The sequence below is a fragment of the Phyllobates terribilis genome, unplaced genomic scaffold, assembly GCF_046119375.1.
Source record: "Phyllobates terribilis strain yellow unplaced genomic scaffold, ASM4611937v1 Scaffold_4__5_contigs__length_816908805, whole genome shotgun sequence".
Taxonomy (NCBI): domain Eukaryota; kingdom Metazoa; phylum Chordata; class Amphibia; order Anura; family Dendrobatidae; genus Phyllobates; species Phyllobates terribilis.
Window position 1 is genome coordinate 559,321,683 of NW_027362764.1, and position 27,683 is coordinate 559,349,365.

At 44.1% G+C, this 27,683-nt stretch overlaps 1 protein-coding gene across 1 annotated transcript; it reads right to left on the reverse strand.

The window, feature by feature from the left end:
* Positions 1-225: 225 nt before the first annotated feature.
* TUBB6 (tubulin beta 6 class V) lies at positions 226-27,683 on the reverse strand. The gene is made up of 4 exons (XM_073679005.1): positions 27,518-27,683; positions 23,013-23,121; positions 2,386-2,496; positions 226-1,558 (listed from the first exon to the last, which is right to left on the reverse strand). Exons 1-4 carry the CDS (start codon positions 27,572-27,574, stop codon positions 495-497), a joined length of 1,341 nt encoding a protein of 446 aa, XP_073535106.1. The 5' UTR covers positions 27,575-27,683; the 3' UTR covers positions 226-494.

Here is a 27,683-nt window from a genome sequence, read left to right on the forward strand (position 1 = left end):
GGTGAAGGAGAAGTATTGGCTCATACGTGATGATGGAAGCATATTTCTCTGAAAATTATATGTTGCAATGTTTCCTATATTTACTTGTAATATTGATTTTTGCCAAGTTAGTAAATCAAAGCAGCATATTTTATGTGTAGACAATAAAAGTACAAACTGTTTCCATGGTTGACCTGAGGCATTTAAGCTTCTTAATGTGGATTTAAATCAGAATTCACAACTGAATTGCTGGGATTATTTTTTTTTATTATTAAACCAGATCACTTGCAAAGTACATGACTTTGTATTAAAATGCACAAGCTGAGGAAACCTATACAGTCTTTTTTGAGACCACTAAAGCACAGTACCAAATGTTATCCTGACATTGGCTTGATTGTACGACCTTGTCCATTCAAATGAGTGGCTCTCCACACTCGCTTTCACAGCACATGGAAACTAGACATATTTATTTCTGGATTAAATAAAAATATCACCAAAAAAAGATGTTTTTTGTTTTATTCATGGATCTCTTCCTCATCTTCTTCAAATGCTTCCTCTCCATCATTGGCGGTAGCTTCCTGATACTGTTGATACTCTGAGACCAGATCATTCATGTTGCTCTCAGCCTCGGTGAATTCCATCTCATCCATCCCTTCCCCAGTGAACCAATGTAGGAAAGCCTTCCTTCTGAACATGGCAGAAAACTGTTCGGAGATTCTCTTAAATAATTCTTGAATTGCTGTGCTGTTCCCGATGAATGTGGAAGCCATTTTGAGGCCTCTAGGTGCAATGTCACACACGGCCACCTTGACATTGTTGGGAATCCATTCTACAAAATAACTGCTGTTTTTGTTTTGGACTGCAAGCATCTGCTCATCCACCTCCTTCATGGACATTGGCCCTCTAAAGACTGTAGCCACAGTTAGATATCGACCATGGCGCGGATCACAAGCTGCCATCATGTTCTTGGCATCAAACATCTGCTGGGTAAGTTCCGGAACAGTGAGTGCTCGATATTGTTGGCTTCCTCTAGCAGTTAGTGGCGCAAAGCCGGGCATGAAGAAATGAAGACGTGGGAATGGGACCATGTTCACAGCTAACTTTCGAAGATCTGCATTGAGCTGACCTGGGAAACGTAATGAAGTGGTTACTCCACTCATTGTGGCGGACACTAGATGATTCAGATCGCCATATGTGGGTGTAGTTAGCTTCAGCGTACGGAAGCAAATGTCATACAAGGCTTCATTGTCAATACAGTATGTTTCATCTGTGTTTTCAACCAGTTGGTGAACAGACAAGGTGGCATTATATGGCTCCACAACTGTGTCTGAAACTTTGGGTGACGGCATGACACTGAATGTATTCATTATCCTGTCTGGATATTCTTCCCGTATCTTGCTGATGAGTAGTGTGCCCATGCCAGAGCCCGTTCCTCCTCCAAGAGAGTGCGTAAGCTGAAATCCTTGCAGACAGTCACAATGTTCACATTCCTTTCTGACAATATCCAGGACAGAATCCACCAGCTCTGCACCTTCTGTATAATGTCCCTTGGCCCAGTTATTTCCTGCTCCAGTTTGTCCTGTAACCAAAGCATAGTGTTTCAGAAAATAACTCATGATGACATGGAGAATAGTAAAGTAAGTTTTACTTTCATAAACTTAATCTAGTTTAAAAACTAGCACACAAAGCACAACAATTCTAATCATACATCAAACAAACCCACTATTGTTTTTTTTTCCTCCAGATTTTTGTTAATGTTATGAAAGACGGTTAATGGATGAATCATAAGTTGAATATTGTACATTTTAAAATTAAACTGGACTTTCTACAAACTTTGCATAAATCAATAGATTCTTTATCTTTCTCCATTTAAGAAACCCCCTCCACCCTGAACTCACCATCCACTGAAAAAAAAATCAAACCGCTCCACTCCGTATTGGACTGCCAGTACTGTGAAGTATCAGATTTCACCTCTTGTTATACTCTAAAGGGAGGGTGGGGGTGGGGGATTGAGAAGCAGCTTTATGAAACAAGCAGGTAGAGGCACATAGAAAGTGTGCTGAGCTTTCTAACAAGTCTTTTGCCTCACCCCAAATCAGGATTGTCAACTATACTGCTGAATAATTTCTTCCATGTTTCTCTGTGTGCTAACAAAAGAATAAAATGTAGGAATTCCCTTCTATGTGCTGTGAAATGTATAGCAGGCATCATAGCAGATTGTCTCCTCCCACCAGCTCAGAGTCGATTGCAAATTAAAAAGAGCCTGCAGAGGGGAAAATTGGTGAAAATGCAGGATACAAGACATATAATGGCCAGATGCAATGTTATTCCTCATGTACACAAACAGCACAGCTTATTCTAAAAAAGTTACTTGAAAGTATAGCTACCCTTTAAATAAATACTTACCGAAAATAAAATTATCGGGTCTAAAAAGTTGTCCAAATGGGCCAGACCTAACGCTATCCATTGTACCTGGTTCCAGGTCAACTAGTACTGCTCTTGGCACATATTTCTGAGCTGTTGGGACAATGGGAGAACACAATTAGGTTGCAATTCTTAATATCACTTTGGTATTTCCTTTATTACTATCATTGAGGTCCTTAGGCTCTGTTCACATTAGCATCATATCATGGTTCAGGATATTATTGCAGTTATGAAACACCAGTCTTAATACTACGGAAATAATCCGCAGAGAAAAGTGACAGAATGCCAATTTATGCAGCAGACTTTTTTTTTGTATCATGGATGCCACCCTTTGTAATGCATTAAATGGACAGTAAATCTGCAGCGTTACTGCAGCAAAATCAGCAAGAAAATTTGCAGCATATATAAACTGTGTGAACGTACCCTTATAGAGTATACGATGGCTAAAGGGGTATTATCTAACACAATGATTGATAAGAATTTTGTACGGCGGAGATGTGTTCAGCTCACAGATGATTGTGTATACTGGGTAAAATCATATCTACTTCTTAGTTTGGAGCAAGAATAGATCTGTAATTATCAGCTCCAGACTGTAAACAAGAATGATCCCATCCACTGACGGCAAACAGAGATCTTAGAAAAAGAATGAAAAGATCAACTATTTTTTTGCACAACTTTTCATTAATTCATGCTTCATTTAAACGCAACCAGAAAACCCCTTTAAATTAGCATCAGTTCAAATTTCTATTAGACATAACAAATGTCCGCCTACTTCAGCATATGACGTCCATGTACCTACATATAATGCCTGTTGCTCCTGTGAGACAGGAAAACAGCGGACTCCTGCTGTCTTTATGCTAAACAATTCTTGGACAAACATGTTTTCTCCTTGAACTCTTCCTTCAATATTATGCTGGACTGTATCCATTGGTGTAGGAAATATGGGACTAGTCCTTAGTTAAGTTCACTCCTGTCTAAAGTTCTGTTTACAACAGCCAACCTAGTGCACTAAATGACTGCCGACCTAGGGCACTAAATGACCGCCGACCTAGAGCACTAAATGACCGGCGACCTAGGGCACTAAATGACTGCTGACCTAGGGCACTAAATGACCGGCAACCTAGGGCACTAAATGACCGCCGACCTAGAGCACTAAATGACTGCCGACCTAGAGCACTAAATGACCGCCGACCTAGAGCACTAAATGACCGCCGACCTAGAGCACTAAATGACTGCCGACCTAGAGCACTAAATGACCGCCGATCTAGAGCACTAAATGACCGGTGACCTAGGGCACTAAATGACTGCTGACCTAGAGCACTAAATGACTGCCGACCTAGAGCACTAAATGACTGCCGACCTAGGGCACTAAATGACCGCCGATCTAGAGCACTAAATGACCGGTGACCTAGGGCACTAAATGACTGCTGACCTAGAGCACTAAATGACTGCCGACCTAGGGCACTAAATGACCGCCGACCTAGTGCACTAAATGACTGCCGACCTAGAGCACTAAATGACTGCCGACCTAGAGCACTAAATGACTGCCGACCTAGAGCACTAAATGACTGCCGACCTAGGGCACTAAATGACTGCTGACCTAGAGCACTAAATGACTGCCGACCTAGAGCACTAAATGACTGCCGACCTAGGGCACTAAATGACCGCCGATCTAGAGCACTAAATGACCGGTGACCTAGGGCACTAAATGACTGCTGACCTAGAGCACTAAATGACTGCCGACCTAGGGCACTAAATGACCGCCGACCTAGAGCACTAAATGACTGCCGACCTAGAGCACTAAATGACTGCCGACCTAGAGCACTAAATGACCGCCGACCTAGAGCACTAAATGACCGCCGACCTAGAGCACTAAATGACTGCCGACCTAAAGCACTAAATGACCGCCGATCTAGAGCACTAAATGACCGGTGACCTAGGGCACTAAATGACTGCTGACCTAGAGCACTAAATGACCGGCGACCTAGGGCACTAAATGACCGCCGACCTAGAGCACTAAATGACTGCCGACCTAGAGCACTAAATGACCGCCGATCTAGAGCACTAAATGACCGGTGACCTAGGGCACTAAATGACTGCTGACCTAGAGCACTAAATGACTGCCAACCTAGGGCACTAAATGACCGCCGACCTAGAGCACTAAATGACTGCCGACCTAGAGCACTAAATGACTGCCGACCTAGAGCACTAAATGACCGCCGACCTAGAGCACTAAATGACCGCCGACCTAGAGCACTAAATGACTGCCGACCTAGAGCACTAAATGACCGCCGATCTAGAGCACTAAATGACCGGTGACCTAGGGCACTAAATGACTGCTGACCTAGAGCACTAAATGACCGGCGACCTAGGGCACTAAATGACCGCCGACCTAGGGCACTAAATGACCGCCGACCTAGAGCACTAAATGACCGGCGACCTAGGGCACTAAATGACTGCTGACCTAGGGCACTAAATGACCGGCAACCTAGGGCACTAAATGACCGCCGACCTAGGGCACTAAATGACCGCCGACCTAGGGCACTAAATGACTGCTGACCTAGGGCACTAAATGACCGGCGACCTGGGGCACTAAATGACCGCCGATCTAGAGCACTAAATGACCGGCGACCTAGGGCACTAAATGACTGCTGACCTAGGGCACTAAATGAACGGCAACCTAGGGCACTAAATGACCGGCGACCTGGGGCACTAAATGACCGTCGACCTAGTGCACTAAATGACCGGCGACCTGGGGCACTAAATGACCGTCGACCTAGTGCACTAAATGACCGGCGACCTAGGGCACTAAATGACCGGCGACCTAGGGCACTAAATGAACGGCAACCTAGGGCACTAAATGACCGGCGACCTGGGGCACTAAATGACCGTCGACCTAGTGCACTAAATGACCGGCGACCTAGGGCACTAAATGACCGGCGACCTGGGGCACTAAATGACCGTCGACCTAGTGCACTAAATGACTGCCGACCTAGGGCACTAAATGACCGGCGACCTAGTGCACTAAATGACCGCCGACCTAGTGCACTAAATGACCGGCGACCTAGGGCACTAAATGACCGTCGACCTAGTGCACTAAATGACTGCCGACCTAGGGCACTAAGTGACCGCCGACCTAGTGCACTAAATGACCGCCGACCTAGGGCACTAAATGACCATCGACCTAGTGCACTAAATGACCGCCGACCTAGGGCACTAAATGACAACCTATCAGTTCTTTGTTTCCTGATCGGCAGTTGTTCAGTGGCCTCTTTACACAGGCCAACCAGCTTCATATGCGCACTGAACGATTTTTAAGAGATATTTCACTGCCCATAGGCTGCCATAGCCATTGCCATTGCTCTCAGCAGCATAAGTACAGGCCGATGCGCTGCTGAGAACAATGATCTTTTGTGCAGCACAAAAGATCATTTCACCTGAAAGATGAGCATTTTGCTAGTTCGTCGGGTGATCGACAAGCCTGTTTTGACCGCAAGATTATCATGAACACATGTTCTTAGGTTCACAATAATCTGGCAGTGTAAATAAACCTTAAAGGGGTAGTCCAGGACTAAATTATTTTGTTTACTATGAGCCAAAAAACTAACAGGCTAAGTATTTAGAAACTACCTTCGTGTTCTATCCAGCGCCGGCTCAGAGTGGTCATTGATCACTCCTGCCGGCTATTCAGCGGCTCCTCGTCAATAGAGCAGCTCTTCTTCTTTCGGGCTGCTCTATGGACACCGATGTCATGCTGATAGCCTACAGTTATGCAGCAGGGAAGTGACTGACAATCAGCATAACACTGGCAGTCAAGCCTCATCAACAGAGCAGAGTGGAAGAGAAGCCGCTGCTCTGTCGACATGATGTCAGTGGAAGCTGCAGTATCACTGTCAGTAACTGCACTGTGCCGGCAGAAATCTGCGCTGGGCAGAAAGGCTATTTCTTAAGCCACAAAGTAAAAAATTAATATAACCCTGAATAACCCCTTTAAGAGTGCATTTAAACTAGGTGGTTACACTGGCTGTTGATTGATCATTCTATCAGGCTGCCAATCACCTATTGGGTGAAATTATTTTTAAGCTTTATAAAAATAATCGTTATCAGCATGACATGGTCCTGTGTAAACAGAACTTGAGCTGCAGAGAACACTGACGGCCTATACGCAAAGAATGATTTATTAATGGTCATTCTGTGCCCATCGGAAGTGCGGTCTGCCTTTCTAAACAGACTATTCAACAACGGTTGCTCAGCAAACTTAGCCAATCAACAGTCATGTAATGTAAATGCACTTACACTGGCCAATTATCATGAACAAGCTAGGAACACTGGTTTCCCGATAATCATTCAGTGTAAACAGGCTACCAATCACCCAACTAAAAAGCAAAATGCTCGTTCCATGGAAGAAATGACTTTAAAGATTGCTTAAAAAACTTTGTTCTCGGCAGCACATCGTTACGTGCTGCCGAGAACAATGACAACCTGTGCGCACAGAATTATCTGTTACTGATCGTTCTGTGTACTCTGGAAGTGGGATTGACTTGTCTGAACAAACCATCAATCCACAGTTGTTTAACTACCATGATCGCACCTTAACTGTCATTTTATGCCCAATAACAGGGAACCTGTCTCATGTGGGCATATCTGCCATTTCTAGATGTCTATTCCAAATAAAATATTTTTTTACTTCTTTTTGTACAAACTGTTTTACAAAGGCTGGTAGACTTCATCGTCAGTTCATTGTGATGACACACAGTGTGTGCTATATAGCACACTGCCTGCCTCCGGGTTAGTAACAACAGGTCCATTTTTAGTCTTGAATGTGACATTTTAAGCATACCAGCATTCCCATCCACCACATGTAAACAGATCTGTTTTACTCGCAGGTCAGTAATGTAGCCAAAATTGTATATCTTTGGTTGGCACCATTTACATGTATGAAATATTGCACAGGTAAAAGCACTGTCTACTGCGAATATAAATGTTTTAACAATGTGCGATGAAAGAAATGCTGTGAAATGGCTTTTATATATTACAGATGTATGGTAACTGCTGGACTGCTATGATGTTACAGAACAATGCTACGTGTGTGGTATATACAACCTAATGTACAGCCGTCCATAAGCATTAATCCTCAGGATTGTCAATTTAATATTCCGATATCTCATCATTATTACAATACACTGTTTTCCCATGAAGAGCATTCTCTAAATCTATATTTTAATATATCTCTTTTCTCAATAATAAAATTAATACTGTAAAATAAAATCCATTGAAGTCAATGTCTGTGGGGATTCATGGCCAAAGTTTATTAGTACTCAGTACCCTAAGAAGTTTAGGCGAATACAGTTAAATAAAGAAGATCTCTTTGTCACCACTAGGGGGAGCTCTCTGTATACACATTTATTATTGCATTTAAAGAGGACCTGTCATCAGCTCAAAAGTGGCCGGTCTTTGTTCTTGTTTTAACCACTCTTTCCCTGAGTATTTCATTATTTGTTTTGTTTTTGTTTTTTTTAATCTGTCATACAGTTCCAGAGATATGAGCCTTTATATTTACTGCCAATTTTTATTGTCTTTACCAAGCGAGTGTGGCTCACAGGGTAATAATGCAGAGCAGCCTAAAGCCATGTCCCCAGAGAATCCTGTGAGCCACGCCACGTTAGAAAAGACCATAAAAATTAGCTCAAAATAAAAAGGCCAAATAAAAACTGTCAGTACGCGTTGTAAGAATGCCCAACGCCCAGAGACCAAGCGACTTCACTTGCATTGTTGGTCTCTACCCTCCAGGTATTCTTTCAACGCGCTCTGTTGCTGGCTCGTTACTACTGATCGGAGCTGGCGACAGAGCGCACAGTCATTGTGCACAACGCACAGTGACAGAGCAGGGACTAGCCCAGCCCCTGAAACGAGCATCACTGATGATGCTTTGCTTCAGGGAGGGGACAGGAGCTGCAGCAGTGACCGCAGCCTCTGCCCCCTGATGACACTTTGTTTAAGTATCTCAGCATGCACTGGTGTCATCAAAAAGACAGCTGTAAAGAAAAAACAAAACAAAAGCAGTTAGATAGTGTAGAAAGGGAATGATAGGGAATTTTTAATTAACGTATAGAAAATACATTAGATTATGGCATTAAATAGTTAGGAATTTAGGATGAAAATTCAGATGTATTTCAGAATAACCCTTTAAATAATAGGTGTATTGGCATACTCTAGTCTAGACCATCCAAGGTAAACCCCTCCACCATCCTAAACTATATATTTATTATATATTATAATAATTATATTATTGTACTAACCCATAACCATCCTGGATTTTCAATATCAATATCAGCCCTTTATGGAGATATATTAAGACACTCTAGACCCCCAGGGATATTATAGGAATACACTAACCATTAAAACACTGGATGAAAAATTTGTGATGTATGCATGATAAGATGGTAAAATGGATGTAATTAGAAGGGGAAGATAACGAGTTTGCTATATCGCTGACGTCGGCGGTCGCGTGACCTGTCACATTACTTAATGACGTCACCGCAGGTCCTTCACACCACCGCGACCCATACAGCAGACCAGACGGAGCGGAGAAAATACCGGGGGCCATCGGAAGGTGAGTATAATCTTTATTTTTTATTTTTTACCATTCTTATTCTTTAACTATTACTTGGTCACACTATATAAATCCATGACGGTTGCATGGATTTATATAGTGTGACCAAGTTGTCAAGCACTTTCCAAGTGATGCTAAAATTGCTTGGAAAGCGCTTGACAACCCGCATGCGAAATCGTATGTGAAAAATGCTTCACATACGCTTGTCCCTGGCAAGAAAAACGCATGTACAACCCGCATGTACAATCCGCATGTACAATCCGCATGCGTTTTTCCTGCCAGGGAGAAGCGGAAAATATATACAGCATTTCTGCATTGTGGGCACATAGCCTAAGAAATAATTTTCTGGAGGGGCCCCAAGATTTCGACTGCCCAGTGACCTCCACAGGGTTTAATCTGGCACTGCTTTCAATGGCAATTTTTTTTGTGAAAAAAAGTTGGACTGTTGAATTTCACCATGCCATTTCCTTTTGTCCTCAGGGAAGTTAAGCTACCGCCAGAGGTATCTTGCCCAGGACATGTACCCCTCTTCCTATAGAACATACATGTCAAACTGTGACCCGTGGGCCAAATCTGGCCGGCAGGGTGATTATATTTGGCCCATGACACCAGAACCGCCATCCCGATGTGGGGCCCATTATTCTGAATGGAGGACTATGTGGGGCCTATTATTCTGTCTGGAGGACTATGTTGGGCCCATTATTCTGTATGGAGGGCTATGTGGGACCTATTATTCTGTAAGGAGGACTATGTGGGGCCCATTAGACTGTGGAGGACTATGTGGGACCCGTTTATACTGTATGGAGGGCTATGTGTGGCCCATTATTTTGTATAGAGGACTATGTGGGGCCCATTATTCTGTATGGAGGACTATGTGGGGCTCATTATTCTGTAAGGAGGACTATACGGGGTCATTATTCTGTATGGAGGACTATGTGACACCATTATTCTGTATGGAGGACTATATGAGGCTATTATTCTGTATGGAGGACTATGTGGGGCCCTTATTCTGTATGGAGGACTATGTGTTGCCCATTATTCTGTATGGAGGGCTATGTGGGGCCCATTATTCTGTATGGAGGACTATACGGGGTCATTATTCTGTATGGAGGACTATGTAACGCCATTAATCTGTATGGAGGACTATATGAGGCCATTATTCTGTATGGAGGACTATGTGGGGCCCATTATTCTGTATGGAGGACTATGTGACGCCATTATTCTGTATGGAGGACTATATGAGGCCATTATTCTGTATGGAGGACTATGTGGGGCCCTTATTCTGTATGGAGGACTATGTGTTGCCCATTATTCTGTATGGAGGACTATGTGGGGCCCATTATTCTGTTTGGAGGACTATGTGGGGCCCATTATTCTGTATGGAGGACTATGTGTTGTCCATTATTCTGTATGGAGGACTATGAGGGGCCCTTATTCTGTATAGAGGACTATGTGTTGCCCATTATTCTGTATGGAGGACTATGTGGGGCCCATTATTCTGTTTGGAGGACTATGTGGGGCCCATTATTCTGTATGGAGGACTATATGGGGCCCATTATTCTGTATGGAAGACTATGTGTTGCCCATTATTCTGTATGGAGGACTATGTGGGGCCATTATTCTGTATAGAGGACTATGTGCGGCTCTTATTCTGTATGGAGGACTATGTGCGGCTCTTATTCTGTATGGAGGACTCCAGGGTTTGGCTGACAACTATCTAAAATATAAGGCCAGCTTATCTATGTGTTACACCAGTACCTCTAGCACCATTACAACACTGGCAAGGCTTCATTGCATTGTTATTAGCAGAAATGTCAGTTTTTGTTGTTTATTCCACGATTTTGGAATAAACTGAAACTGTATTAATAATGGTAATTTTCCCTACATGTATGATGGCATAGAGGTGTGTAATGCACAGGTCAGAACTAAGTGACTGGTGTAGTCAGAGAGCCGTGTGCTTCACATAGAGCAGATGAGAGCGGGGAATGTGCCAAGACAGCAGAGCTCAGTGCTGGGCCAGCGGGACGGCAGCCAACCTAAATATTGCTGAGTGGAACTCTATTCAGTTGGAGACAAGTACAAGAGTCGGAGCATTTTTTGAAAATTCATCCTATAAAGGAATTATTGCAGCTCGCAGTCTGAATGAACGCTATTCCATGTGTAAACAGCTTTCATAGCCGCATTGGAATGATGGATGCTGCGGGAAGAAGCTCTGCGTATCTGAGGACACTGTACTGACTATATATATGGAGAACCTGAAATATACGTAATATTATCGCCCTGTGAGCACATAACAGTTCTGGGATTTATCAGAAGAGTAGACCCCTGTTCTTGTAAGGCTGAGGTGGGGTACAGTATGTGTAAGAGAAGTTCGGGCTATCATCTCTCAGGCTACAGCATACAACTATTTTATAACACTAGAAGCTGTCGGCACACATACTATAACCTCCACATTCACCCAAAAACTTCAAGGGTAAAGTATCTCACTTGCCTCCTCATGTCACATTTTCATTGGTCAAAAAAACTAAGATATGAGAGTTGTTTGGTGGCATCCACACACTTCAATAATTGTTCATGTATCTACCTATGACCATAAGGCTGAAAAAAATTTGCGCTGTAGAACCACTATTCAGTGAGACTACCACGGGTGACCTACAGTGACTATCCTATGCATGACATGGGCATTCTAGGAGAGCAGCTAAAGTGGCTGAGCTATGTGAAGACCCCAACACACATCTCATATCTCACCTTCCTAGACCAATGCAAGTGTGATATACTTAAAATGGAATATTGCAATTATCCTACGGTCATCTACATTATTTAGGGGGAAGAGGTTGGGGGGGGTGTTCTCTTTTATTCAGAAGTCTGATCATTTTTTACTATGCGATGTAACTAACACTTGATCTTATATTCAGTTGTTTTCATGCAAACAGTATATGGGTATCATATGTAAGTGTATGGGAGAATTATATTGTTTAACATTGACATTTGTGACCTTTAATTCCAAGAGATTACTTATTATTTATATGCACATGTAGCTCTTTCAAAAACTAGTCTAGCAATACCTTTACAGGGCCAGCCACCCCTTTGTTACAAATAAATCAAATATTGAATTGATGTTCAAATGAGGCTGTATCTCTACAGCCTATGTCACTCCAGCTCTGTCCCCATCCATTGCCACCTCCTCCTGCTTGACTGACAGCTTTTATGCTTTGTGACTTTTGTGACTTCAGGCAAAGAAGCCTTCCATCAAGCAGGAGGGGGCAGCACTGAGCAGAGAATAGAGCTGGAGAGACAGAGGCTTCAGATCTACAGCTTCATTTGCTTATCAATTCAAATCCTGATTTCTCTGTAACAGTAGAACGGACTGGCCATGTAAAGGTATTGCTGGACTAGTCTCTGAAAGACCTACACGTCTATAGAAATAGTTTTGAGTTTTAAATCACACTGATAGATTCCCTTTAAAAGGAATAAAGCAAATGTAAGAAAGTCCATTCTGAAGAACAACCTGTGTAAGGATTAGGATTGAGGAATAAAATACTCTCCGACACCTTTGGCAGCAGACTGTCTATCAGGCACAATCCAAGTAAGACAAGTGGCTTCAGCATCCGATAATGATTGTCTTGCTTTACTATGTCATCACAAATACATATGGAAATTTCCCCTGTAGAGAGGAAGAGGACTTGAACTCTAGTCACCTATTGGAAGAGTCTTGCCATGTGACTTAGGGTAAAAGCCAAACCAGTCGATATTGACTTTTAGGATTGCTACTTCCAATAGGTTGCACTAGTCCTCTTAAGGCCCCGTCACACATAACGAGATCGCTAGCGAGATCGTTATTACGTCACGGTTTTGGGATCGCTGGAGAGTCATTTCGTGATCGCTGGGGAGCTGTCAAACATGCAGAACTTCCCAACGATTTCGGCCGCCCCAGCGATCTAACTAACGATCTCGGCGGTCGTTGGGACACTTTCACACAGCAGCTATTTCAACGATCCACACCTTTATAGGGACTGTACTGTGTCACAAAGGCGTGCATAAAATTACGCAAAATCAGGACTCAGTCGAATGAACGGATATCAACAGCCCGGAGAATTCTGCTAGGATCTGCAATCCAGCACGAGGTCAGAAACAAAGGATGGAATCGCTATTCTGTTGCCTTCTTTATGCACGGCGGAAAATGAGAACGCTGTAGCAACCACCAATCGGGGGCGAGGGGCGCAGAAAACTCCAATTTATGCACGCCTACGTGTCTCAGTTCTGAATCGCTAACGAGGTCGTTGATAAGGTGTCAAATGCAGCGATGCACACTGCCCAGCGGGAGCGCAACGACCCAGGAACGGTCCAGGAAGCTTTGCAACGATCAGCGATCTCACAGCAGGGGCCTGATCGTTGCTACCTGTCAGACATAACGAGATCGCTATTGCGTCACAAAAAACGTGACGTATCAACGATCTCGCTAGCGATCTCGTTATGTGTGATGGGGCCTTTACTCTCTGAAGAGGCAATTTGCATATCTAATTTCCCAGAGCACCATCACAAATACAGAAACAGGAGCAACATTTTGACTTCTAGTATAGATCTGGGTCTTCATCTTCTTGAGCAGCTGCTGTGTCTGTACTTGTCATGACTAGTGTTGAGCATTCCGATACTGAAATATCGGGTATCGGCCGATATTCACTGTATCGGAATTCCGATACTTAATTCCGATACTTTTATAATATCGAATACCGGAATCGGAAGTTCCCATAATGCCTGCGCTCTGCAGTGTCTCTGAAGGATGACAAGCTGGATGGCAGCGCTCAGCTGCGATCCAGCTTGTCATCAGAATGCCATCCCAGCGTGGGAGAATTCTCCTGATTGTTTAAAAGCCGGCGCGCGGTAAAAAGCCGCCGGCTTTTAAACAATCACACAGCCCCATACTGCTTCCCCGCAGCCTCCCACCCCGATCCTCCGCTCCCCTCGCCACCTCCCATCCCGATCGTAAATTAGGACCGGGCGGGGAGCACAGCACCAAGGAGCGAAGGACCCGGGCGGGGAAGCCGGCAGTGAAAAGACTTCACCGCCGGCTTTCCCGTTCTGTGCTGCGCTTTCCCGCCGGTTATTTCAAATGAACAGCTGAGGTATCAGGTGATGCCGATCAGTTGTTCATTTGAAGTAGCCGCGGTGCCCTCAGAGGGTTCATGTGAGTTCATGCTTGACTGCATGAACTCACATCAACTTTCCCACGGCCGCACAGGTCAGCCACTCCTCCCAGACCCGTCATGATTAGTGTGTGTGCGGGGTGTGTGTGTGCGGGGTGTGTGTGTGCGGGTGTGTGTGTGTGCGGGGTGTGTGTGTGCGGGGTGTGTGTGTGCGGGGTGTGTGTGTGCGGGTGTGTGTGTGTGCGGGGTGTGTGTGCGGGGTGTCTGTGCGATGTGTGCGGGGTGTGTGTGCGGGGTGTCTGTGCGATGTGTGCGGGTGTGTGTGCGGGTGTGTGTGTGTGCGGGTGTGTGTGTGTGCGGGTGTGTGTGCGGGGTGTGTGTGCGGGGTGTCTGTGCGATGTGTGCGGGGTGTGTGTGCGGGGTGTCTGTGCGATGTGTGCGGGTGTGTGTGCGGGCAGACATAGGCCGATGTGACACTACTACTCCCATCGGCCTATGTCTGTCCCCCGTCCACTCCTGCCAGCAGGATCAGCTCGATGGGAGCAGTAGTTCCCATCAGCCTGATCCTGCTATTTAAATTGCCCTACTGTGTCCCCAATAAATGTTAGATACATGTCATTGGTGGCCAGTGGTTACCTAAAAGAAATTAGTTCATACATTACCTGTCCACGCCGATCGCCACCTAAAATAAAGTAAAAAATAAAAAACTACAACTATACTCACCAAGACACCTAATTCCCCGAAGCCATCGATCTCCTGTAATAAAATATAAAATAATAAACCACAACCTTATCCTTACCCCTCCGTAGCAGTCCACGAGTGTCCCACGAAGATCTCCAGTTCAGAGCAGCCACATAGAATGTGACCGCTCTGAACCGCTGCCGCCGCTAGAATGACGGGGCCGTAAGGGTTCACCGGAGTTCAGGCAGCGCTGCTCCGGTTAGCTCCTTTACGGCACTGCTGTATCGTGAGAAATTCCCACGGTACAGCACTGCCGTAAAGGAGGTCTCCGGAGCTGCGCTGCCTGAATGCACTCCGGTGACCTCAGTCAGTGGCTCCCGCTGCCGGGAGCGGACGTGTTCCCGGCAGCGTGAGCTTACAGCAGCCATGCACAGCTGTCACCATCTCCAGATGTGACAGCTGTGCATGGGAGATCAGCGCAGGAACGTGGACAGGTAACTATTTTTTTTTTAGTAAACTAAGAATTAAATAAAATGGTGTTTTATTTCAAATAAATTATTTTTTTCTGGGTGTAGTGTGTTTTTTCTTTTTAACACTTTGTAGGTTAGTAATGGGGGTGTCATATAGACGGCCATCATTACTAACCTGGGCTTCATGGCAGCTGGCGCTGACATGAACCCCACCACTATTACCCCCTGCCACCGCACCAGGGCAGCGTGGAAGAGCGAGGCTAAGTGCCAGAATTGGCGCATCCTATGGATGCGCCATTTCTGGGGCGGCTGACGGCTGGTGTTTCTAGCCTGGGAGGGGGCCAATATTCATGGCACCCTTCCTGAGCTATTAATATCAGCCCCCAGCTGTCTGCCTAGCCTTTGCTAGCTATTAAAATAGAGGGGACCCCACGTCATTTTTTTTTGGGGGGTCCCCCATTTTAATAGCTAGTAAAGGCTAGGTATTCAGCTGGGGGCTGATATTAGTAGCCTGGGAAGCTCCGTGGGTTTTACCCCCTTCCCAGGCTTCAAACATCTGCCCCAGCCGTCTGCTTAACCTCCGCTAGAGACTAAAATTATGGGGGATCCCACGCCATTTTTTTTTTAAATAAATCCTTTATTTTAACACTAAATGACATTTGAGGACTTAATAAAGATGCAGTCCCTAAATTATTATTTATTTTTTAATAAATTTTTCCCAAAACTTTTGACGTGGGCTTCGCCATATTTTTGTATGCCAGCCAGGTACAGCATCCAGCTTCTATGAACGCGCCATTTTCCGGGGCGGCCGCGGACTGCAATTTTCAGCGGGGGGGGGAGGGCAAAAAGCTTGGGCCTCCCTGCGCTGCAGATTCCATCCCCCAGCTGCCTAGTTGTACCTGGCTGGACACAAAAATAAGGAGAAGCTCCACGTTTTTTTTTTTTTAATTATTTCATGAAATTCATGGAATAATTAAGAAAAAAAGGGCTTCCCTATATTGTTGTGTCCGGCTAGGTACAAATAGGCAGCTGGTGGTTGGGGGCAGCCCATTCCTGCCTGCTGTACCTGGCTGGACACAAATATAGTGTGAAGCCCCACGTCAATTTTTTTTTAATTATTTCAGGAAATTCATGAAATAATTAAAAAAAAATTATGTGGGGCTTCGCCCTATAATTGTGTCCAGCCAGGTACAGCAGGCAGGAACGGGCTGCCCCCAACCACCAGCTGCCTATTTGTACCTAGCCGGACACAACAATATAGGGAAGCCCTTTTTTTCTTAATTATTCCATGAATTTCATGAAATAATTAAAAAAAAAAATGTGTGGCGCTTCGCCCTATTTTTGTGTCCAGCCAGGTACAACTAGGCAGCTGGGGGCTGGAATCTGCAGCGCAGGGAGACCCAAGCTTTCTGGGTCCCACCCGCTGCAAATTGCAGTCCGCAGCCGCCCCGGAAAATGGCGCGTTCATAGAAGCGCCATCTTCTGGCGCTGTACCCAACTCATCCAGGGCCCTGGTGCGGTGGCTCACTGGGTAATAAAGGGGTTAAGGCCAGCTTGGCATTATCAGCTGGCCCTAAGCCCGAAATTCATGGGGTCACGCCAATATTAGACATGACCGCCATGAATTTCTAGTAAAGTATTTAAAAAAAACACAAACACCCAGAAAAAAGTCCTTTAATTGAAATAAAGACACAATTCTTTATTGTTCTAAATTAAACCATACTTACCGCCACACCCATTCCAGCTGAAGCCAACGATCTCCTGCAATAAAAGTAAAATAATAAAGCAACCTCATCCTTACCTTTCCATGGTTCCCAGGACAGCTTCAGCTCTGCTACATCGAGATGACAGGCTGGACCGCAGCAGAACGCTGCCATCCAGCCTGTCATCCCGCGGACACTGAGAAGCGCAGGCATGCTTGCGCTCCTCAGTGTCTTTCTGTGACGTCATCCAGATGAGCCGAGGTCATGTCCAATGAACTCAGCTCACCTCATGCACGTCACTGACAGCGTGGGAAAATTCTCCTGCACTCAGCGCTTCAGCGTGAGAATTCTCCCACGCTGTCAGTGACGTGCATGAGGTGCGCCGAGTTCATGGGACATGACCTCACCTCATGCACGTCACTGACAGCGTGGGAAAATTCTCACGCTGAAGCGCTGAGTGCAGGAGAATTCTCCCACGCTGTCAGTGACGTACATGAGGTGAGCCGAGTTCATTGTCGGCTCATCTGGATGCCGTCACAGCCAGACACTGAGGAGTGGAAGTATGCCTGCGCTTCTCAGTGTCTGCGGGATGACAGGCTGGATGGCAGCGTTCTGCTGCGGTCCAGCCTGTCATCTCGATGTAGCAGAGCTGGAGCCGTCGTGGGAGCCATGGAAAGGTAAGGATGAGGTTGCTTTATTATTTTTCTTTTATTGCAGGAGATCGTTGGCTTCAGCTGGAATGGGCGTGATGGTAAGTATGGTTTAATTTAGAACAATAAAGAATTGTGTGTTTATTTCAATTAAAGGACTTTTTTCTGGGTGTTTGTGTTTTTTTTAAATACTTTACTAGAAATTCATGGTGGTCATGTCTAATATTGGCGTGACCCCATGAATTTCGGGCTTAGGGCCAGCTGATAATGCCAAGCTGGCCTTAACCCCTTTATTACCCAGTGAGCCACCGCATCAGGGCCCTGGATGAGTTGGGTACAGCGCCAGAAGATGGCGCTTCTATGAACGCGCCATTTTCCGGGGCGGCTGCGGACTGCAATTTGCAGCGGGTGGGGCCCAGAAAGCTTGGGCCTCCCTGCGCTGCAGATTCCAGCCCCCAGCTGCCTAGTTGTACCTGGCTGGACACAAAAATAGGGCGAAGCTCCACGTTTTTTTTTTTTTAAATTCATGAAATTCATGGAATAATTCAGAAAAAAAGGGCTTCCCTATATTGTTGTGTCCGGCTAGGTACAAATAGGCTGCTGGTGGTTGGGGGCAGCCCGTTCCTGCCTGCTGTACCTGACTGGACACAAATATAGGGCGAAGCCCCACATCAATTTTTTTAAATTATTTCATGAATTTCCTGAAATGATTTAAAAAAAATTGACGTGGGGCTTCGCACTATATTTGTGTCCAGCCAGGTACAGCAGGCAGGAACGGGCTGCCCCCAACCACCAGCTGCCTATTTGTACCTGGTTGGACACAACAATATAGGGAAGCCCTTTTTTTCTTAATTATTTCATGAATTTCATGAAATAATTTAAAAAAAAAAATACGTGAAGCTTCTCCCTATTTTTGTGTCCAGCCAGGTACAACTAGGCAGCTGGGGGATGGAATCTGCAGCGCAGGGAGGCCCAAGCTTTCTGCCCCCCGCTGAAAATTGCAGTCCGCAGCCGCCCCGAAAAATGGCGCGTTCATAGAAGCTGGATGCTGTACCTGGCTGGCATACAAAAATATGGCGAAGCCCACGTCAAAAGTTTTGGGAAAAATTAATTAAAAAATAAATAATAATTTAGGGACTGCATCTTTATTAACTCCTCAAATGTCATTTAGTGTTAAAATAAAGGACTTATTTTAAAAAAAATTGACGTGGGGCTTCGCCCTATATTTGTGTCCAGCCAGGTACAGCAGGCAGGAACAGGCTGCCCCCAACCACCAGCTGCCTATTTGTACCTGGCCGGACACAACAATATAGGGAAGCCCTTTTTTAAAAAAATTATTTCATGAAATAATTAAAAAAAAATTGACGTGGGGCTTCGCACTATATTTGTGTCCAGCCAGGTACAGCAGGCAGGAATGGGCTGCCCCCAACCACCAGCTGCCTATTTGTACCTGGTTGGACACAACAATATAGGGAAGCCCTTTTTTTCTTAATTATTCCATGAATTTCATGAAATAATTTTAAAAAAAAATGTGTGGAGCTTCGCCCTATTTTTGTGCCCAGCCAGATACAACTAGGCAGCTGGGGGCTGGAATCCGCAGCGCAGGGAGACCCAAGCTTTCTGGGCCACCCCCGCTGCAAATTGCAGTCCGCAGCCGCCCCAGAAAATGGCGCGTTCATAGAAGCGCCATCTTCTGGCGCTGTACCCAACTCATCCAGGGCCCTGGTGCGGTGGCTCACTGGGTAATAAAGGGGTTAAGGCCAGCTTGGCATTATCAGCTGGCCCTAAGCCCAAAATTCATGGGGTCACGCCAATATTAGACATGACCACCATGAATTTCTAGTAAAGTATTTAAAAAAACACAACACCCAGAAAAAAGTCCTTTAATTGAAATAAAGACACAATTCTTTATTGTTCTAAATTAAACCATACTTACCATCACGCCCATTCCAGCTGAAGCCAACGATCTCCTGCAATAAAAGTAAAATAATAAAGCAACCTCATCCTTACCTTTCCATGGCTCCCACGACAGCTTCAGCTCTGCTACATCGAGATGACAGGCTGGACCGCAGCAGAACGCTGCCATCCATCCTGTCATCCCGCAGACACTGAGAAGCGCAGGCATACTTCCACTCCTCAGTGTCTGGCTGTGACGGCATCCAGATGAGCCGAGGTCATGTCCAATGAACTCCGCTCACTTCATGTACGTCACTGACAGCGTGGGAAAATTCTCCTGCACTCAGCACTTCAGCGTGAGAATTTTCCCACGCTGTCAGTGACGTGCATGAGGTGAGCTGAGTTCATTGGACATGACCTCACCTCATGTATGTCACTGACAGCGTGGGAGAATTCTCACGCTGAAGCGCTGAGTGCAGGAGAATTTTCCCACGCTGTCAGTGACGTGCATGAGGTGAGCTGAGTTCATTGGACATGAACTCGGCTCATCTGGATGACGTCACAGAGAGACACTGAGGAGCGCAAGCATGCCTGCGCTTCTCAGTGTCTGCGGGATGACAGGCTGGATGGCAGCTTTCTGCTGCGGTCCAGCCTGTCATCTCGATGTAGCAGAGCTGGAGCTGTCCTGGGAACCATCGAAAGGTAAGGATGAGGTTGCTTTATTATTTTTCTTTTATTGCAGGAGATCGTTGGCTTCAGCTGGAATGGGCGTGATGGTAAGTATGGTTTAATTTAGAACAATAAAGAATTGTGTCTTTATTTCAATTAAAGGACTTTACTCTGGGTGTTTGTGTTTTCTTTTAACTTTGACTATGGGGTTAGTAATGGGGGTGTCTTATAGACGCCTCTCCATTACTAACCTGGGCTTGATGTCAGCTGGCATTATAAGCTGACATCAACCCCAACCCTATTACCCCCTGCCACCGCACCAGGGCAGCGTGGAAGAGCGAGGCTAAGTGCCAGAATTGGCGCATCCTATGGATGCGCCATTTCTGGGGCGGCTGACGGCTGGTGTTTCTAGCCTGGGAGGGGGCCAATATTCATGGCACCCTTCCTGGGCTATTAATATCAGCCCCCAGCTGTCTGCCTAGCCTGTGCTAGCTATTAAATTAGGGGGGACCCCACGTCATTTTTTTGGGGGGGTCCCCCATTTTAATAGCTAGTAAAGGCTAGGTATTCAGCTGGGGGCTGATATTAGTAGCCTGGGAAGCTCCGTGGGTATTACCCCCTTCCCAGGCTTCAAACATTTGCCCCAGCTGTCTGCTTAACCTCCGCTAGAGCCTAAAATTAAGGGGAACCCCACGCCAATTTTTTTTTAAATAAATCCTTTATTTTAACACTAAATGACAAGTACAGTAATCAACACTGTCACTGTACTTCATATATATGTGACTGACATGTTTCTATCTATCTAATCTATGTGTGATTCTCTATTCCTTCTATTCTAAATTGTCGGGTACAGATGCTGAATTGCCGGCCGGCTTTCTTAAAGAGACGGTGCATGAAAACACTATTATTTTTTTAAATAAATCCTTTACACTAAATGACAAGTTCTGTAAGCAACACTGTCACTGTACTTCATATATATGTGACTGACATGTTTCTATCTATCTAATCTATGTGTGAAGCTCTATTCTGTCTGTTATAAATTGTCGGGTACAGATGCTGAATTGCCGGCCGGCTTTTTTAAAGAGACGGTGCACGAAAACACTAATATTTTTTTTAATAAATCCTTTACACTAAATGACAAGTACAGTAAGCAACACTGTCACTGTACTTCATATATATGTGACTGACATGTTTCTATCTATCTAATCTATGTGTGAAGCTCTATTCTTTCTGTTGTAAATTGTCGGGTACCGGTGAATGCCGCTGATGAATTGCCGGCTTTTCATGTCATTCTACATTATTCTTAGTTGTTTTACTTCATGTAGAATTAACCTACAAGGAAAGAAAGGGTTTATTTTCATTCCGATATTTGTGTCCCATTGACTTGCATTGGTTTCCGGTATCGGAATCGGCGATATCCGATACTTTTTGGGTATCGGCCCGATCCAATCCGATACGATATTTCCTGATATCGGAAGGTATCGCTCAACACTAGTCATGACGTAATAAAGCTAGACGATCATTACTGGATACTAAAACCACCTTAATTCATTTGGATTTATGAGAAGTGGGGTCATTCCACATTTGGCTTTCGTCCATCCTTACGGTGTTGAAGCATCATGTGGTCTCATCATCACTACGATTTGTCCCTCAGTCACAATCAGGCTACCCAATGCACATTCATCCAATTATTGGATTCTGTCAATATTAATGTAGTACATGGCAAATATTTGGTTGGGTTTATAGAAAACTGTGTTAATTAAGGAGAGATCTCAGTAGTTATTCTTCTGTATGGACCTTCCACTCACTAAAAATCTGTTCCATTGATTGGAACATATATCTGATGATGTGTCACATAATATGAAATTCTGTTAGCAGCTGTCAGGCTATACATGTTGTTTGCTTGGGACGTGCTGTGTGTTTTCTTATTATCCAGTGTAATGTCTAGTGGTAAATGGCCACAACACAAAATATCTCCACCATGAATCTGCAAAAACTCTAGTGCACGCCCTCATCATCTCCCGTCTCGACTACTGCAACCTCCTGCTTTGTGGCCTCCCGGCTAACACTCTTGCACCCCTCCAATCTATCTTAAACTCTGTTGCCTGACTAATCCACCTGTCCCCCCCCCGCTATTCCCCAGACTCTCCTCTCTGTCAATCCCTTCACTGGCTCCCCATTGCACAGAGAGAGACTCCAGTTCAAAACCCTAACCACGGCATACAAAGCCATCCACATCCTGTCTCCTCCATACATCTGTGACCTAGTGTCCCGGTACATACCTACACGCCACCTCCGATCCTCACAAGATCTCCTGCTCTACTCCCCTCTTATCTCCTCTTTCCACAATTGCTTACAAGATTTCTCCCGTGCATCCCCCTTACTCTGGAACTCTCTACCCCAACATATCATCCTCTCGCCTACCATGGAAACCTTCAAAAGGAACCTGAGGACCTACATCTTCCAACAAGCCTACAACCTGCAGTAACCCTCGCTCCACCACATCGCTGCATGACCAGCCCTACCTTCACCTACTGTATCCTCAGCCATCCCTTGTAGACAGTGAGTCCTGGAGGGCAGGGTCCTCTCTCCGCCTGTACCAGTCAGTGACTTGTATTGTTCAAGATTATTGCAATTGTTTATGCTAAGTTTTCACCTTTCACATGTAAAGCGCCATGGAATAAATGGCGCTATGATAATAAATAATAATAATATAGAAGGTCATAGACGATGGGTCCAGCCCACATCCCGACTATTCCTGCTGGTGTCGGTGATACACTCACAGGATGATTCATTGTAGTACACGTTAATCCTCTCAAGCTGTAGAGCTGAATCACCGACGTAGCTTCCTGCTGGATCGATGCCATGCTCGTCACTGATCACTTCCCAAAACTTGGAAGGAAGAACAAAAAGAAGAGAGAGAAAGAAGAATCCATGTTAGAGCAAGAGCAAACAACAAGTATACCAAACAATACAAAGATATCATCAGTTCTTTAAATATTATCATAAATCATCATGAACAAATACCAAAATGACAATATTTATAAGATAAATTGAAGTGGCTAAGCTGGGTTTAGTTTGAGTCACCAAAGGCCACGTTCACACGTTCAGTATTTGGTCAGTATTTTACCTCAGTATTTGTAAGCCAAAACCAGGAGTGGAACAATCAGAGGAAAAGTATAATAGAAACCCGTCACCACTTCTGGATTTATCACCCACTCCTGGTTTTCACTTACAGATACTGAGGTAAAATACTGACCACATACTCAATGTGTGAACGTGGCCTAAGATACAGGAATCAAACAATATTTCCTCCAGTCCAGCTTTTCCCATTGACACTAATAACCAAACTTTTCCAGAAATAAGTGTAACTAAACTACCATGCCAGATCACTACACTTAAAGAGAATCAAAAGGCCATCAGTTTAGATAGTTTTTTATGCTTAATGTATTTTCTTTAATGTAAGTTTTTCTAATTTTCCATATAATTATCTACAAAAATATCCTGAATGTTCACGAATTATAAGAGTAGATATATACTTCATATTCTTTACAGCAGTGATCTTATTGGCACCATAGGAATACAATGAACGTTTTTCACATACTACAAATAAACAGGCTTAATAATAAAAATTCACTAAAGGTTACAAGATACAAACTAAAGATATTTGAGATAACGTTAGAATTGAGGAAGAAGACAATTTTCTGCCCACAGCACGTTTCCTGACCAGTAACCATATTCTAGAACAAATGGTGAATAGGGAGTCTTTAGTGGAAAATGGTGCAATTTTGTTGTGTATTTAAAAATAGCCACAGTCTCCAGCGAAACAATAAAAAAAGCAGATAAAGAGACAAAAAGTGGCAAAAATAATAATAGAATAATACTTTATTGAATCTTCATTTAAAATGTGCAAAAAATATGGTGGCAGTGAGTTCACTGACGCGTTTTAACCGTTCAGTGGTCTTAATCGTACAACGCTGAGTGGTTGAAACGAGTCAACGAACTTGTTGCTACCATATTTTTTGCACATTTTAAATGAAGATTCAATAAAGTACCTTTTTTATTTAGCATTATGTTTGCCACTTTTTGTCTCTTTCCTAGTGTTGAGCGAGTATGTTCTGTCCGAGTATGCTCGGGCCGAGCACCGTGTGGTTACAGCTGCTCGGTGATATGGTTGAATCGCTCCCGTGTGCATGATTTGCAACTGTTTGACAGCTTTATTACATGGGAGGAATGTGTGGCCTAGTATTATCAGAACGTCATTGTCATTAATGATCATCAGAGGGAAGCTGTAATAATACAGGAGCCCCATCACCTTCCATTGCTCAACTACTGTATAATCCATGACTTACAAACCTAATCTTAAGAGTCTTAAGTGTAAAGGATATAGGTATTACCAAGAAGTGCAGTAATGTAACTCATGATATAGTGACAGCTACTAACTGTAGTTTGACTTGTCATCGTTGGCAACATGTAAGCTCTATACATTATTTTTTTTTACACAACTTGCATTAGGTCAAAAGACCAGGGACGGACATATCATTGATGCAACCAGTGCATCCTCACAGGGGCCCAAACGTCTAAGGGGGCCACATCTACCACCAAAGCTGCAAGCAACCTGTGTCTGACATAATCAGGTGTATAATGGTTGCAAAGGGCCTATATACTGTTCTTGCACAGTGGACCTGTTATATCTGTGTCCACCTCTGCAAATATAATATCAAACTATGTAATATCATATTACATAATATCATAGTATATAATATATATAATATCACACTATATAATATCATAGTATATAATATCACAGTATATATCACACTATATAATATCATAGTATATAATATCACAGTATATATCACACTATATAATATCATAGTATATAATATCACACTATATAATATCACTCTATATAATACCATAGTATATAATATCACACTATATAATATCATAGTATATAATATCACAGTATATATCACACTATATAATATCATAGTATATGATATCACACTATATAATATCATAGTATATAATATAGTATATAATATCACACTATATAATATCATAGTATATAATATAGTATATAATATCACACTATATAATATCACAGTATATAAGATGACTATGAAGCTTTTAATCCAATTAATAACAGAATGTAACCAAATATTAAGCTCTGTTTCCATCCAGTATTTTATGACTTGTCTTACTCATTATATGAATGTGATATCTAGCACCTCAATAAATGTGATGGCTGTGACATGGCGGACAGTGTGATGTGGGTGCACAGCAGCTGGCAGCATTCCTGGCATAACAGCAGCACCCAGGACCCTCCCTGCTGCGGAGAGGGAGATTGTGGGGGCTTTTCAGAATTCCAAGAGGATGAGAGAGCCATATGCCTGAAACAACTGTCACCCACAGCTGGGGGTCTACACTAGTACCCTGGGATGCTTATGTCTATGGGTTTTTTTCAATGCATCCGATTTTAAAATACAAGTGAGTCATATACCAGCGTATTACCCTGCACCAGCCTCATATGACCCAGAACTTCTGCTTCTCCTTATCTGGAATTTGGAAAATCAAAGTTGGTAATTGCCCTCAAGTATTTCTCTAGTGTCTGCACTATTCTAATTCTGATCAACTTCTAAAAAAGAGAAGTAACATAAGGCAAAGCCACAAATGTCTGGAGATTAACAAAAAATACACTGCAAACTCAGATAAGTGTAGCTGAATGAGCTGGGAGACAAGGACCCGTATCCCCCGTGTTCCTGTTCTGCCCCTCTAGTAGCAATGCCCAGGGCAGGGAAGAAATCCCAGTGGACAGTCGCCTACTTTAAAAAGAAGTCTACCCATAATCTCTTATTTGAAGGGTAAAAGTGTCTCATCGCTGAGGGACCCACAACTGGGACTCCTACCGATCATGAAAAGAAAGTGTCCCATGTCCCCAGTATGGATGGAGGGTGGTAGATACCCCTGCCTGCGCCATTCATTGTCTATGGGACTGTCGGAGATAGCGGAGCACTTTATGCTGTATTTTTTATATTTTCAGGATATGCCATAAATCTTTGATTCTGGCAGTGAATACACTGTTCCTTATAATGGAGTCTGCTTCCTCCAGTCTGTAGAGAAAGAGAAGCGACCGCACATGTAGTTATTCTTCATTATTCTCCATAGGAGATCCAGAAACATTCCTGATACACCCAGATACCACTGGATTGTACTAGGAACCGCGGCTCGTGGGACTAACGGGGGATTGTAGGGAGAAACAGCACAAACATATGGGGATAAAATAAATTACCTTTATATTTTTGACCAAAGTTACCAAAAGCAGAGGATCAACTATAGCTGATCAGACTGACAAGTGCAGGCAAAGGTCCGAACCAGGAAAGGTAGAGTTGTGTTATAGTCTGACATACTACTTCTATTCACACTCCCATCATCCACAGTGATTTCTCATCTAGTCTGACCTACTGCTTCTATTCACACTCCCATCATCCACAGTGATTTCTCATCTAGTCTGACCTCCTGCTTCTATTCACACTCCCATCATCCACAGTGATTTCTCATCTAGTCTGACCTACTGCTTCTATTCACACCCCCATCATCCACAGTGATTTCTCATATAGTCTGACATACTACTTCTATTCACACTCCCATCATCCACAGTGATTTCTCATCTAGTCTGACATACAGCTTCTATTCACACTCCCATCATCCACAGTGATTTCTCATCTAGTCTGACCTCCTGCTTCTATTCACACTCCCATCATCCACAGTGATTTCTCATCTAGTCTGACCTCCTGCTTCTATTCATACCCCCATCATCCACAGTGATTTCTCATCTAGTCTGACATACTACTTCTAGTCATACTCCTATCATCCACAGTGATTTCTCATCTAGTCTTACATACTACTTCTAGTCATACTCCTATCATCCACAGTGATTATCGTATCCACAGGAATCCGCTGATTCACACACTGTCTGCTCCTAGTTAGGACACAGCTCATGTCATCATTCTGCATCAGGAAAGGGAAACACACTTTTTAGGCTGTAAACGGAGTTCGTGCTGTCAGACACACCCAGACCAGTGTAAGTTCTCTGTGCATCATAAGAGGCGCTGACTGTGCGGCCATTCACCGCTGCAGACAATAGAGGGCCAGTTGGACGATATTCATCGAACGATCTAATCGGCAGAGGAGACTATGCTGACAATCTAGGACTTGTTCCATGGATCTTCCAGCTGCGGCTTGAACCTAGACACTGTGAGATGATAGGATTAGGAGCAATTACCTTGGTCCCGATCTGGTTGCCGCACTGGCCGGCCTGGATGTGCACGATCTCCCTCATGGTCGGTGACTCCCTTTACTCTGCTGTGCTGTGGATGACTGAGCTCTGTGCCTGCACACTCACACTGCCCGGAGACTGCCTACATGGGACTGCCTACATGGGACTGCCT